The sequence below is a fragment of the Mercenaria mercenaria genome, chromosome 15 (assembly GCF_021730395.1).
Source record: "Mercenaria mercenaria strain notata chromosome 15, MADL_Memer_1, whole genome shotgun sequence".
In the NCBI taxonomy this organism is placed as follows: Eukaryota; Metazoa; Mollusca; class Bivalvia; order Venerida; family Veneridae; genus Mercenaria; species Mercenaria mercenaria.
The window spans coordinates 29828778-29844822 of NC_069375.1; the positions used below are offsets into that span (position 1 = coordinate 29828778).

Below are 16045 nucleotides of genomic sequence, written 5' to 3' on the forward strand. Positions count from 1 at the left end.
AATATGCACGAGTCTGCAGTGGAAATATTGCGCCACTTTAAGAACTTATTTGTTTATGTTAAGTTCATTGCCAAGTGCCTTCCAAATGTAGGATGCTAGAATCTACTGTTTGACGCTTGAATACAATGCATGAAAAGAAGAAGGACTTTCATTTTATTTTACATAGAATACTATCTACAATAATTATTTACTTTGATATGTACAGAAGGCTGTATTAAAATGTAGATTTGTAGTAAAAAATGTACCATTTACATTGAACTATGTTCTAGTTATTCAATATATAGTGCAAACTCTGTAGAGCAACACTCTGGGAGATACAAATATTGACTATTAAGTAGAGGTTGTTGTTCCGAAGAGGCAATTTTGATAGTATATTTAAGTTTGGGGAAAGATTGATGATGTTGTTATAGAGAGGTTTTTGCTTAAGAGAGGGCCGCCGTGTAGAGGTTGTACTGTACAAATTTACCTTTATTTCCCTGAGAAAACCTGTATTAGTGACAAAAATGTCAAAAGTGAGATAACAAAATATTCATGAAGAACATTCTTTTATCTCTCAAATCTGAAAATTTGAATTGATCATCTTCATTATCTTAACAGCTACAATGTTTTTAAGTTAGTCACCGAGGACTTTTTGAGACGTGATGTTAAGAACGTCATTAAATCAGTATGACGTCGTTGTGCATGGCGAGTATTTTTCAAGTTTTAATGGAACAAATTATGCGTAACACTTACTTAACATCAAACATTTGAATATTTAGGGACAGTTTAAAGCGATTTAACTGAAAAATAACTTAACCGTATATTTTTGGTTTCACCACAGGCCTTTTATCTATACACCTCTATATTTTCATGACTCATGGGTGCTTTGGAATTTCCGTTGCCATGACAACAGAAACAACATTTATATGAAAAATATGGTAGAATTTGATTTGTCTTCGGTGAAAGAATTACAATATATTAGTTTCTACTTTCTGGAGCAACATAAGAACAACAGCGATTTTCCAGTATTTTAAACTTCTAATTATGTAATAGTTATATCATGTCACTAATACAGGTTTTCTCATGGAGCGGCCCAATTATATTATATATATTATATATAATCACAAATACAATTAACAGATTCGTGGTAAGGAAAATTTGAATATGTTTCTTTAATATAAAGTTGAATTTCGAATCAGTATATTTAATTTATGGAATCATATCGCATTCATTGGCGTTTTCATCTGTATCGTTGCTTATTTGTTGTATCCTTGTTTACTGCGATTTAACAATCATTTGCAATCAGATTAGGTTAATTTACGTAAATCTTTATCTCAAAATGCATGAAAGACTAACTTATGCAATACTTGCCAAGGTAGAAAACCATGTTACTGAAACGCAAAAACCTGACCTACAGTGTATATCCTAGTTACTATACCCTTATGTATTGAAATAGTACAATTGTATAAGATTATCTTAACACTAACATTTATATGACTTATGTCAATGAACATTGTATGATTGAAAACAGCTGAAACAAGCACTAGTATTACAAAGCACATTACATGACAAAGCTCTTCCGTATTCGTTAAGCTTGCAATATTCGAAATCAGACGAATTTAAATATCCTTTTATGAAGGATATGTTATTCAAAATCGTTTAATCGTTTTATTTGTTTGTTTGTTTTGGGTTTAACGCCGTTTTTCAACAGTATTTCAGTCAGGCGGGCAGTTAACCTAACCAGTGTTCCTGGATTCTGTACCAGTACAAACCTGTTCTCCGCAAATAACTACCAACTTCCCCACATGAACTATCAGAGGTGGATGACGAATGATTTCAGACACAATGTCTTTTATCAAATCGTCACGGAGAACATACGCCCCGCCCGAGGATCGAACTCGCGACCCCGCGATCCGTAGGCCGACGCTCTCCCTACTGAGCTAAGCGGGCGGGCTTTGATCGCTTTATGCCCCACTTCGAAGAAGCGGGGGGATACTGCTTTGCACCTGTTGGTCGCGTCGGTCGGTCCGTCTGTCGTTAAAGCGAACGGTTTCTGCCAAATAACTTAAGAACCACTTAACCCAGAACAATCACACTTAGTAGCATGATTGGGCTTATGAAGTAAAGGACCCCAATTGTATTTGGGTACAGTAGGTCAAAGTTATAGGGGCCTTAAACTTGAAAACGGCATCCTCTAAATAACATGAGAACCACATGATCCAGAACCTTTAAACATAAAACTTTGACTGGACTATAAAATAGATGATCCCTATTGTTTTGTGGTCGGTATGTTAAAGGTCAAATTTACGCTGAAAACGGTCTCCGCCCAATACCTTGAAAACCACTCAATGAAGGACCTTTAAACTTAAAAGCATGACTAGGCTTATAAGTACATGACCTGCATTGTGTTTCTATCAATAGGTCAAAGGTCACGGTCACAGGGACTTGAACATTGAAAGAGGTTTCCCCTCAATAATTTGAGAACCATTCGACCCTAAACGCTTTTAGATTTTTAGTTTTCAGGACATTTTCAAAGAACTTTACAACCATTCTTCATTTTTATATCTGTTAGTAGGTTTCATTCTTTTTCTGCAGTTTAAATCAAAGTTTCGGAAAGCAACAGTGTTGATGCTGCATGTGGCTTTCACTGACATTTACGTTTACAACATCTGTTATTATAGTAAACGTTTTGTATCTACGATGTCTTGAAGAAAGATACTATATAAATCATGTTTTATGGAACTTCCTGAACTATTCCAAAGTCTCAAGACATGAATTATGAAATATTTCTTTCAATATGTTTATCAGTCAGTCACATATGGAATGACATTTACAATATTAAAAACTGAGCTTTCATTGAAATGTATGCTCTTGTACAGAAACTGATACAGGTATTAAAATCTACATATACACAAATAATCTTTCTGTAACTGTTGCTGTACTTTTGACATTTTCTAAATCATATAATAAATAAACATAATTACATATCAAAGGCCACAATTCTTATACATGTAATTTCATTTATTTTTAAATATTTGGCTGCGTTTCGCTTTCGTGTTTACTCCTCAGTAAGCGTAGAAGTTGTCTCATGAGCAAAACATACCTTTGCTTCAGAACCCACCAAATTAAACATTAAGCAGTAAAATCAAACTCTTATTTATATCTTTGTTTGTTATATCTTCTTTTAAAAGTGCATAGAACTATCGATCAGGTAAGTATCAACAGGAAAATAAATCTTTATATGCAGCATGCAAGTACTCGTGCCTTAGTACGAAATTAAAAACACCTGATCAAAGTCAACTTCCTAAGCCGTGCACTGAGACATATTTTCTACCTACTTTCAAAGGTTTCCCACTGTGACGTCAGAACCAACAGCAAACCTGTGTCATAGTTACGCGACATTGTTATAATCCTCGTATTTACTCATGTCTATGGAAAGATAAAAAATTGAACATAGAATAAGTTAAACACCTTTGGAATTAAAGTTCAACATTATGAGACAGGACAAACCTAGAGGGGGTAATAATCAAGTCTCTCTTTTTTGCAATCTAATGCGTGAAGATAGTAACTTAGCAACAACCGCAGCATATGTATTTAACATATAAATTGAGAAATGTTGATTTGAAACAGTCACAAGTTTAATCTATCAAAAGATAGTGAATATAAGTTACAGAAAACATGTTTTCAGGTTAAAATGTCCTGTTATACAAAAGACAACAAAACTAAGTAACAGATTTTAATATTGTCATCATGTACAAATTGGGCTTTCAACCGAGTAACATTTTATCATGTTACAAAGTTTAAACTTAAGTTGTTAAATATTATATATTTTGATTATAATACGAATAAGAAAACTAGCAAGAAGGTACAAAAATACTTTTTTTTCTTGCGTTATGAAGCACACCGGTTAAAATGTAAAGAATAAAATAATATGAAAGAACACTTGTATGATAAGGCTATGATTTCATCCTTTATTTCAAAATTCAGGAATAGTGCTTTTAACAGTTCTTATCAAAACTAAGTAACAGATTGTAAGATTGTCTTCATGTATAAACTGGGCTTTCAATCGAGTAATATTATATATTTTGATGGTAATACGAGTGAAAAACTTGAAAAAAGGTACAAAAATACTAAACTTAGCTTTTTTTTCTTGTGTTGTGAAGCGCACCGGTCAAATGTAAAGAATAAAATAATCTGAAAGAAAACTTTTACGATAAGGCTATGAATTCATCCTTTATTTCATTGAGCATCTAAAATGTCAAATTCAGGAATAGGGCTTTTAACAGTTCTTATCCATACCTGTCAGAATCTATTTTTATTTTTAATTTTAGATATAAAGGCAGAGGATCCATTATTTAGAACAAGTTTAGTAAATATGCGATACGATAATACTGTGATGCTGTCTGAACAGAAAGTACTTTACTTAATTCATTTAAAGAGGTTAAAAGCATAAGTGTTTTCCATTATTACTTTTTGCATGTTTCGCATGTATTTGTAAGTTCTGTTTTATTGAAACTTTGAAAGTAGTATCTTTCATGGACGAAATATCTCATTGTTTTCTCTTCGAAGTTTTATATGTAATACTATCAAGAATAAATTTAATTTGATATAGACATATTAACCCTGTAGAATTTTGACAACAAGTTGTAAACGTGAAGAGGTGGACTGTTCAAGGCTTAATAATTCCAGTTTTGTAGAATTCTTTAACAATGTAAATAATAGATAAAAGAGGATGCACATTTATTGTTGGTTAATCAACAATATGATTACAAAAATTAACGCATATTATGTAGGTGTTTAGAAAACTTACGTAGTATCGAAATACATGTATTAGAATACTTAGTGTATTTTTTTTCTGAAGACGTATTACTTTATTAATCCATTCCTTGTTTGTAAGTGTGCAAGTTCGTTCTCACTTCACCCAGTGACATTTTTATCATGTCCTGTAAATGTAATATCTCCATATTTTCTAGGTTTGAAAACTGGTAATTCAGTGGTACATATTCAATTTCATCACGTTTTAAAGGTAATTGATAATGAGTATCAGAGTTGCAAGCAAAATATTGTTCACAGATTTTTTGAGAGAAACACTGCTTAAAATGTGCTTTTAAAAAGGATTCCTACGAATAAACTTGTCATGTTATATACAAACAAAAGGTTCAATCGCATTGCAACAATTTTGTGCTAAAAACAAAAGAGACATCCTACATGTTAATTCAAACGTGTTTTGGAGGGATTGTGTTTTGCATATAAATTACAGAAATTATGCCAACTGACAAGATGAGATATCAAATAGCTTCAACGTATGCATGAAATTTGCTACCTTCCTCAAAACATGCATACTTAAGCGTATACATGCACCATCTTGCGTGATTTAAGTCAAAGTTCGGTGATAGTCGTACATAAAAACTGCAGTCAATTAATTCACGAACGCGCGTGTTCAACACGAAATAACGCCTTTATTGCGGTTCTGTCTGATATGAATACAACTGTTTAGGATTTGGAGCATAAAATGTAAGCAAACTTTGTTTATATAGATATATTTGCACCTTGAAATTGATATTTTTCATTTATTTCTATGAAAGTATGGATGGTATATTTGCAGTATTTTACGGTTTTAAATGTCTTCTGCATGTAAGTCAGGTAAAATGACTGTTGTCTTAAAACTGATATCATTCGTGAAGTTTCCCAAAAAGAGCAAACTTACTTGCGTTAATAGCGGCAAATTTGTGGAACCGTATCCTTTCATTTATATTCCGTATCATTCACTATGTACCATATTCTTCACACAGTTGTAAAATGTTCGTACGTATTTTCCACCCTAAAACAGTTGTGAAGTATACAGTATGGATTATGTATCATTATTCTGTACTTTTTACTTTAGAAGCGTAAAACGAATATATTTATTCTGTGGCGGGTATTTAAAAGTACAGCACTGCATTTTTAAGAAGTAACACCGTTGATCAAAGTTTCTAAGGATAATAATAATTAAATAGAAATATTAAACACAAATGTTAGGATGGTAACAACCAGCATTACTTATCTCTTCAAGTTTCTAAAGTTGTTGTGGGAATCGACAGCATTTCAAAATTATCCCTGAGTTCTTATGGTTGGCTCTCTGCTTCTCGCGGATAATTGACTAAATTTCTACCCCTATGACTTCATTTTATAATTTTGTTAAGGTTGATACCCTTTACCCACTTCTCTACCAATTCTATTTAACCAGTCACTGCCAATGTTATGCATTTCGAGCTGAATAATTTATGTGGGTCCGGATCCCCCCACACCGACCATCCACAAACACACGCACACACACACCGACAGTTGGTTGTGAAGTGACCTATACTCATCAAAGTTGCACCAACCCAGCTATTCTGGCAAAGGAAATTATTTTTTCAAAATGTAGACCCAAAAATGCACCAGCGGCCAGCATTTCATACCTTTATTTCAAAACATTCCAGGAGGAGACCCCCTGATCCTCCAACACGAGCGAAGGGACCCTTCGGTACCTATCCCCACTAGTTGTATTATTTAGACGATGATAGAGTTAACATAGCAAAACACATGTTAATATTTTACTTGGTAAGAAGTATTAGCAAGCAAACCCTTCATTATACAATTCGGGATGCCTGTTGTTGACTTGTTGTTCACCCGAATTAAACACATCCAGGTTCTTTGTTACTTTTGTCTCTCTAATCGAAACAATTGACCTGAATAATATTATAGCATGTCCAGTGGAGAAAGCTGAAGGAAAAATGCTCCCTTTCAGTTTTAAAATTGACTATACATGTACAAAATATACGGAGAGCATACATACCCATTCTATCTTCGGAGTGCACATACAGACGGTCTTTCTAGTTCCCTCTCTGTTTTTGACAATGGAATTTCTGGTCAAAGTTTTGAGCACTATCACACCAATGCTGAAAATATCAACAGTAATGTTTTTGCTCTGGGAATGACTTTCCCTCAGTTCTACTCCCGTCACAGATGTGTTGCACGAATATCGCCAAGTTTAGCAATTTCAAAATTTTATGTCACTAAATGGATTTTCTTCAAACTCGAAACAGTTGTTCCTTATCATTATCACGTCATCTATGACAAGGTCCATAACTCTTTCATATACTTTCATTTTGACTTGAACATTTTACAATGGATTGGCTTCAGTTTATGTAAAACAATAAACTAATCACTAATATGATATAATCATTACTATTATAAATATGTATTAATATCCTTTTTATGAACATATGAATAATAATAATTATATCAATAACAATCATTATTTTGTTGATAACAATATTATTTGTTGTTCTTTTTTCACAGCAACAACATTTTCTTTGCAAATATCGATAATAGCATAGGTTTATTCCGTTTTATTCCAAGAAGAATTACTTTTATTTGCAAACAGTTCATTTGTGGAGGGTGGAAATCAAATATTCCAACAGCATGCACCCAGCCCCAGTTGCATTTGTTGCGTATTCTATAATGAACAAATGTATATCAATCAATGTTCAAAGCCTATGGAGTATGAACAGATAAATCAAAGTAAAGAAGAAACATGACCAATTATGTCGAACAAAATCGGAAATAGGAAATGGCACCATAATTACAACATCATTGGAATAATGTTTTTTTTCTCCGAATTCTCTCTTATATCTTTTCTTTCAGTTATAGTACCGGACATAGTAAAAATGAGCAATTTCGTTAACTACAACCGTGCATCTCGTTCCTATGACAATCAGAGGTTTCCAGCTGGGTCTGATACTATGGCGGCCATGATTCAGTTTTACACGAGTAAAAACTTACCGGTAAATATTTTTCATACATTACCTGTATACAACATACCGTTAAATGATAAATGTAGAAATACCGTAGTAACATGTCTCATTACTTATTGGATGTTCCCCGCCAAAAGGTGGTCTTGTCCAAAGAAGTGCATAGTGATAAAGGGCAATAATTGTCACGTCATGATGGGGATCAACATATTTTATCAGTATCAGTATGTTGCAATCACCAGATATGCGTACACGTTCATCATACAAGTATTTTATGATAAAGTTTTACAGACACTAGGGATGATTTTATTGATGACTGATGATTTTTAAATCACTTAAGTCCGTCTGGTCGAGGAAGAAATAAGTTACTTACTTGTAGATTGGTCAAACGAGATTATGGAACAGAAACTTATGTCAGATCACTTATACCTTTCAATCATAGATCTGCTTGAGCTAAATTCCAATGCGCGGTCGCACGCATTAGGTTTGAAACTGAAACGTATGATGATAATAAAGAACATTGTCGTGTTCACATAACATTTAAAATGTCAATTGAAAATGAATAACATCGTTTATTTGAATGCAATGCTTATTAAGATTTTTGAGATGTACCAAATTCTTAAGCTGTTGATATTACTAATAATTTAATGACTATGAGAAACTGAATGCTCTCAAACAATGATATCGGTGATGTCATTGTCAAAACCTGTCACATGATTTTAACAACTAGAAATAATATGCTGTACAAATAAATCAGTATTTGTGTACCTTGAACATGGTTGAGGAATGGTCATTGTTGAATCATGATGTGATATAGAATAATGTTTTGTTTTTGGTCATAGAATGTTGACTTTTATGTATGAATATCAGTTACTGTAGAATGATGTTCTCTGCAGTATAACCTTGTGATAATCCTGCGTTTGGTAATTAAATGATCTTCAATCATTCGTAAATAGGTCATTCCCCACTTATATGGTTATATACAACCCTGTATTATATTGCCAAATATATATGTTCTTTTAATTATCTTCTAAAACACTTGTTCTAATGATTTTATATACACAATTTATTTAGTCCTGTGACACCCATTTACAACTTCATTTTATTTTTAGGGTTTAAACGCATTTCCTTTCAATGACTGATTGAAGGGTTTTTTCACCTTTAACAAACTTATCTATGTTATTGTTTCATTACATACAATGATATAACTCTAATAACATATTGTCTCTTATAACGCTTAGAGTGACAATGTTATTATATATATAGTATAATATGTTGTTTTAACTGCAATCTATTATTGTACATTAATAAATGAACTTTAAGCGGCTGTTAAACTTACCTCCAGTTAAATTTTGATTCAAAATATTAATCTTGATAGGAAACTTTAGTATGATGTTTAGATTTAACTTCAAAGACATTTAAATGTTCATAATACTTAACTTATACGTTTGTTTTAGTAAGTGTTCTAAAGTGTCACAATGTAACCCTGTAAATTTATCGAAAGTAAGCCTAGTTAACATCGGACTTTCCTTTGAATAAGAGTCGTCATAAAAATAACGTCACAACATTGATTTATTCCAAGTGAACACGTTCTTGTTGATTAATATGAGACTGTGCACTAAAATTATACAAAAAAAAATCATTCTTTCTCACACTTACGTAATTGAAAATAATACCATTAATTCAGTTAAAAATGGCGTATGTTTTGGCGTTATTACATGTAGGTTTCACGGTATTGAAACCACTACAAATCAGGAGTTTTGTCGACATTCCTTTTCTAACAGTTTAAGACAATGCAGCGAAAACGAAGTCGGAGACCCTGTACTTTTTCGCTCATTTTATAGTAAAATAAATTTATATGATAACTTTACATTTTTTAAAAATCTATGGAACAGTTTTTACACACTACTTAGTCATTCCGCTCGAAAACAATAATTTCGTAGAAAGATTTTGGCATAATTTTTGCATAAAGTAAGCAATCCTTCGGCGAATAGTCGGAGAACATATTTGAAAATAACACCACCGTATAGGTTCCAACGGGCATGTTATATTGAATGGAAAATATTTGCTTTTTTAATTTAATGGACACCCAAAACTAAATTAATTGCCGTAAAAACGGCAACGTCGCAATTATTTAGGGCTAGGCTAAAACGTGATTTTACGATACCATTTGCGTAAAAAGCATGCATTTGACCTTTTCAATAATTGTACATCGGGTGAAGAAGAACTTTTGCTATTATTCACACATGTTATGAAGGAAATCCATCTCATTACGCCTTCTTGACCTTAAAGTGCCCGTATATTCCGCACCGGCGCTCTGGCCCTCCAACGTGACCCAGTTATGGGCATATATGATAAACTTTACCACAGAGGGCTTCTGGAAATATGGGAAGTCCAAATGTAAAATTACAGTTACAGAAACCTCCGCTACTACTAGGCGTTACTGCGTTTGGAACTATATGTTAGACACTTCACCTGGCGTGGAGGACATCGTGTAATAGGTTATGTCAACCTGCTTTGTCATGATGTTGTGTATAAATGCCTGGCATGAATGAAATTTGTTATGAACGACTAAAATGAACACAAAAATGCTTCACACGTGCCTAAACAGCGATTCAATGCGTTTGCGTGTAGATAGTGCATTTGTGTAGACAGAGTTAAATGCGTTTATGTAGATAGTCCAAATGCGTTTGTGTATATATTGTTACTTGCTGCTATAAGCACTCTGAATGCACCTGAATGAACACAAAAACAATGCCACATTTAATACCTTTAATGAATACATAATTTAAGATCATAGTATAACACGGTTTTCGTACAGTACCATATTTGGTTTTCAGGATCTTCGTATACTGGATGCTGGTTGTGGCACTGGAAATTATTCGAAGTCTTTACTTGATATTGGAGTTGGCCAAATGGCACTACTGGATTCATCGTCAGAAATGTTAAAGACAGCCAAAGATAAACTTGATAACTATATAGAATGTGGAAAAGTCACAGATGTTGTTGAATGCACGATGCCACCAATTCCATTTCCGGATGACAGTTTTGATGCTGTCCTATTCAATACGGTTTGTAATTAGTATTGTAAGGACCTACCCCACTTTGTGGTAGTTGCACATCCTTATTAATCAGGATGCCGGTCTACTTAGTAATATAACTGGCATTTGCATTACAACATCTCTCTTGATAAAGCATGCAGATACAAGTGTATGTTGTGATTAACTCCAGATGCGTTGAAATAGATACCTGGTGCAACCTCTTTGGGTGCGTCGATATTGGACAATCACTGTAGGTGCGTCATTATAGATCATATACCTTGGGCGAACCTTGACGGTCTCTTATTAGTCTAGGATGCAGTTGTTTCCCCAGGACCGTCGCTCCCTATATATAATGCGTATACACACACAGCCATGTGCATGACTGGCATAGATATGCATTGTACCAAGTAGTTGTAATTTACTTCGTGTGAGGGTTAATGGGTACTGGACCACTAATTGTTATATGATGACCTCTTTGCAGTGTGTCTTTGCATCATATAACTTAGATACACACATGATCATTTGTGGTACAATGACCAGTGTATATACAAGTACTTTCTCAACTCTCCCAGCTGCTCACTTTGAAAAGCGCAAAGAACATCTGTGTAAATCTTCAAACGACTTTAATAATTGACATGTGTCAGTTACATGTATATTATGCATGGTGTGCAAGCTCATCATATCAGTCTGTTTACAGTGCAATTCATATCATCAAAAACAGTAACAGAACGAGTGCATCTAGTGATAACTATCAAATTTATACATAACATCTAGTATAAAAGTGTACATAACATCTAGTATAAAAGTGTACAACGACGGACCGAGCCTATGCAATGGGTTCTTCTTCTCAAGTTATGGAACGGTTACATGGAAATTCTTTGAATGGCAATACGGTAAACAGAATACTTTTCGTAAAGATAAATATGTGTACGAAGTCCAATGCACCTCCTTGGTTTCGCCATTACCTGGTAATTTAGACAAGGCATACCACAAGGTTCAGTTTTCTCTTCTATGCAGTTGTGTTACTTGATTTACATAATAAATAAACACAATGTTCCCCAACAGTAATTATGATAGTAAGCTAGTATTCGTTATACCTTGAACTGAAAGATAGTTATGTGCCAAAGTAGATAAGATTTAACAGCCGTTTAAGCCGTGTTGTTGTTATTCTCAAGTTTTTACAGTTGAGAAGAAGATACCCGAATGAAAGACGGGGACCTGTATATATAACCTTCTAGACTATACCACGTGACTAAATTATCCAATCATAAGACGGGCTTTCAACAGGGTAATGTTATCCGTCCAAGAGAGAAACACTGCATTGCGCTGCTAAAATTACATATAAATACAGACTCTGACATTTTATAGCGGGCTTTTATGAAAAGCCTGAACATATTTAACAAATCAAGTTAAAAATCATGCAAATAATAAAAAGCTCGAGCTAAACCTTAATAGCGTACTAAAATAGCAGACGAATTTTACTACGCCGAACATAATATAGTCCTTGTATGTAAAACAATGAAATACATCAATATAACAAATGCTTTAAACGGGCTTATGGTTATTTTTACATAAATATGAATTCCTGAAAGTTTTATGTTAAACAGAGACATATTCACAAAAAGCCGGTATACAAAACATAAAAATAGTTCCAAAGTTGATCCGCCGTCATTTTACAAACATCGAAATGGACGCTTGGCACACTTGTAGAAAATGTCTAACTGGCTCCGTAGTCTGGCACTTCATGGTTAAAATCATGTTGTCAGTCTGTTCTAGAATGATTTGAACATTAGCTCATCTTAGGAATATCGATTACACTATTTACTTTAAGAGTTATTCACCTTTAAATGTACTCTCTTCAAAGGAGAATTTAGACTGAAATTGCATAGTTAGTTTTCACGGAGAATTCAGTTCTGGAATAGTTAATTTCGGCACAGTTAAAAGGCTTCCACTTACAACACACTAACATGACACGATTCACAGTCCTTAGAAGTAAGTTTCTGCTTATAGATTTTATTTACGTGTATTTTAGAGTGGATTGTCACATGATTTCATGGCAGTGTTTATGTAATTTGTAAAGGGGGTGGAGAGCATTCCCTTACAGTATATTCGATCTAAGTGATTGTTACATTTCTGAAATTAGTCAGACAAAGGACATAAGAAGGATTAATAACAAGGACACAAGATACTACATAACCAGCAATTAGTTCCAGTCAAATGCATGGATAATTGCATTACATGTTTCTGTGGTCAGCATGACTGACATAAATCGGGAGTTTATAAAATTATGGCCCGTATTGTTAATTCAACAAAGCCACCTTTTTCTAAAACTATAAAAAATGATTATGTCCTATCAAACACTTCGCTCGCAAGTCTTTTAAAACTCTTAAAATATTTCGTTTAAAGATGGGAAACTTGTCCAAAGTGATAATTTTGTAAATTGGCAAGATCAATCTTGTGATATAGTTTTGTTACAGAATTCTTATTAAAGTTTCTATTCGATTTCTACACAAGAATTTCTGTGAAATACTAAATCTTATTTTCAATATCTATGTATATTCTTATGTTTAAGTACCATTTCCATAGCTCTCCACATACTAGTATATTTTATTAAGAGACATTATTTATATGTAATTTCAATGCCCGTGACTGAAAGAATTTTCATATATTAAAGCAAAACTGTAGAAATAACACTCCCTACTTTTATCTTCTATTTTAAACAGGTTTTAAACCATCTTGATCGAGCGAACTCTGCTTTTCCTAACTGCGTTGAAACACTGAACGAATCCCGACGGATCTTGCGACCAAACGGCGTTATAATAGTATCAACAGCCCTTCCATCAGCAATTTTAAACGCTGTATGGTTTACGAAGATAAATACGAAATTAACGAAACGTTTTATAGAAAATGCTGTTCCATCTTTGGACCAGTTTGAGAAAATGTTTATAGCCTCTGGTATCGAATGTTTTCAGAAAATGAATATATTGGGTTCAGATATCTTCAAGAACTATTACAATGTAGATGGTCTGCCGGAGGAATCTTGGCTGAAAGAAAATGAGTACCTGACGTTCGCGACAGAGAGTGAAGCTGGAGAATTGTTCAGAAAAGTTAAAGAACTGAAGGAAAATGGTGAGCTAGAAAACTGGGTGAAAGAAAATGACCACACTCAAACTATAGGTGTTCTAACAATCTTCGTTTGTAAACCCGTTTCTGCCAAGTGAATTTACTGCTGCGCAAATAACGGCTGTATATAAAGATAAATGAATTTTCATGCGAAGATAAATCCATGCAGTTTATTCATGGTTTGATACACAGACTGTCAAAGAATGTTGTATGAAATTATATTCAAGAAAAGACAACAAATGTGGTGCGAACCTCAAAGACCGCTTTTTAAAATGATATGCAAATTAATGATACCTTCTGGATACTAATTTGTTATCTGTTAAAAGATAGTGTTGCGCTGAAATACGTAAGTTTGCTCATGTAGTCATAAATCAGTATTACTGTATAAAATGCACTATTCCAGCAGTTAAAAACATTCTTCAGCCAACACTCATGTTCATAGAAATGTAATGCGTTACTCAACATTTTAGTATCTACACAAAAAGTTTGATATGTCTTTCAACAATATTCAAAATACTTTTAGCAAAATGATAACGGGCCGATCAACAAACTTCAGCTAAATTAATATTATCAATTGATATTGCTTAACTGAAAATGTAGCAGTAATATTTGCCCATCAGTGACGAATATACCTGTCGGCAGTCCTTCTATCTGTTTTATCTCACTCTTATGATTTATTAGTGCAACTACAAAAGTCTATCGAAATGTCCAGTTTGTCAGCATGGAATATCAAAAGCCCTTCCTAAAGGTCTAATAATTGATATTTCGTGTCCGCTTTTTATCCTATCAACTGCAATGAATTTTTCAAACAACTCTCCACGATTGTTAACCATAATGAACTGTTAAATTGTCTTTTCGATTAAAGTTAAAGGTCTTACAACCTTTGTGATTGATTGCTCTAACAATTTGTTTGCTTGACGGTACTAAGAAAATACACTTGTCCCTTAAGGCGCTGATATTGGTTGAGATCAAAGTTAAATCTTAGTTTGTTCTTGTACATCTTTTATTTAGGTCAGATACATCCTAGCTTCTTCCTTGCCATGTCATTAGTTCATGAAGTTTTGGTTGAATTATTGATCATTTGAAAAAACTAGCTTTTATTTTGTTTCATCTAATAGAGGTTTTATCTGCATCTTTGTTATCTGTGCAGGTCGTCCAGCTTTTTCGAAAACAAAGAATGTACAATACAATACATTGAACAACATAGAATGTTCTTTTCGTTACAACCGTATATCCCTCATTAATATCTGCTTCTCAATCCATCGTCACCTATAAAGTCGAGACTCAGCCGATTGTTTTTGTAAAAGAGCATGTTTATTTAAATTTTTGATGACAGTAATCTAATGTTCTATTTATCCTCCCTTCTGATTCAGAAATAAAACTTTAATTCCCACAAACTAGTTATGTATTTGTCTTTTCAAAGCAAAAAATTAAAATTTAGTATACCGCTAATGTATAGTTTTTGTCAATACATAGCCGTTACTTGTATTGGGTAATTTGCATTGAAGTATCTCTTAAAGCCCCAAATGCCGTGTGTAAAGGTAATTTTTATCAGGTGCGAGTTGTAGTAAAAACAGAAGTCAATTTAGACCAAAAAAAAACCATTGTCGATCGATCACCAGGTATTACACTCAAGTTATTACCAGAGTACTTTACGGAAGCAACAAAGTTAACACCTTTTCTTTTTGCCGACCCCTAAATTTAACAGTGTTTATTTACATTTTTATGACCTTTCAGCAAAGGTTGTACACATATTTATTGGACATTGATTATATTGAACAATATGTAGATCGAATGTTATTACAGGATTAGCGGTTACTAGTACACTGATACACATAAAGAAAAATTACGCACCCCTCAGATTCTTAATAGAAATCCAGTGCCAAAGCAACGGCCTACAAGACATACGTCCGTCCCACAGTTGAGTTTGCTTCCACTGTGTGGTCCCCCTACGCTGATGGCGACATCAGCCGACTGGAGATGATTCAACGAAGAGCTGCAAGTTTAGTCGAAAACGACTACCAACAAAAAAGTTCAGTCTCGATGCTTCAACACAGACGCAATATGTCCAGAGTAACCATGTTGTACAAAATTAGGCATAATCTTATTGACATTATTCCTGATCCT

The 16045-nt window shown here is 33.6% G+C and overlaps 1 protein-coding gene across 2 annotated transcripts; it reads left to right on the forward strand.

The window, feature by feature from the left end:
- Window positions 1-5374: 5374 nt before the first annotated feature.
- LOC123549912 (ubiquinone/menaquinone biosynthesis C-methyltransferase UbiE-like) lies at window positions 5375-15315 on the forward strand. Of its 2 annotated transcripts, none has more exons than XM_053524899.1 (4): window positions 5375-5493; window positions 7648-7787; window positions 10595-10825; window positions 13519-15315. In XM_053524899.1, exons 2-4 carry the CDS (start codon window positions 7671-7673, stop codon window positions 14014-14016), a joined length of 846 nt encoding a protein of 281 aa, XP_053380874.1. In that variant the 5' UTR covers window positions 5375-5493; window positions 7648-7670; the 3' UTR covers window positions 14017-15315. The 2 variants fall into 2 exon arrangements, with proteins under 2 accessions (XP_053380874.1, XP_053380875.1); XM_053524900.1 differs by having other exon boundaries at window positions 13768-15315.
- Window positions 15316-16045: the final 730 nt, after the last annotated feature.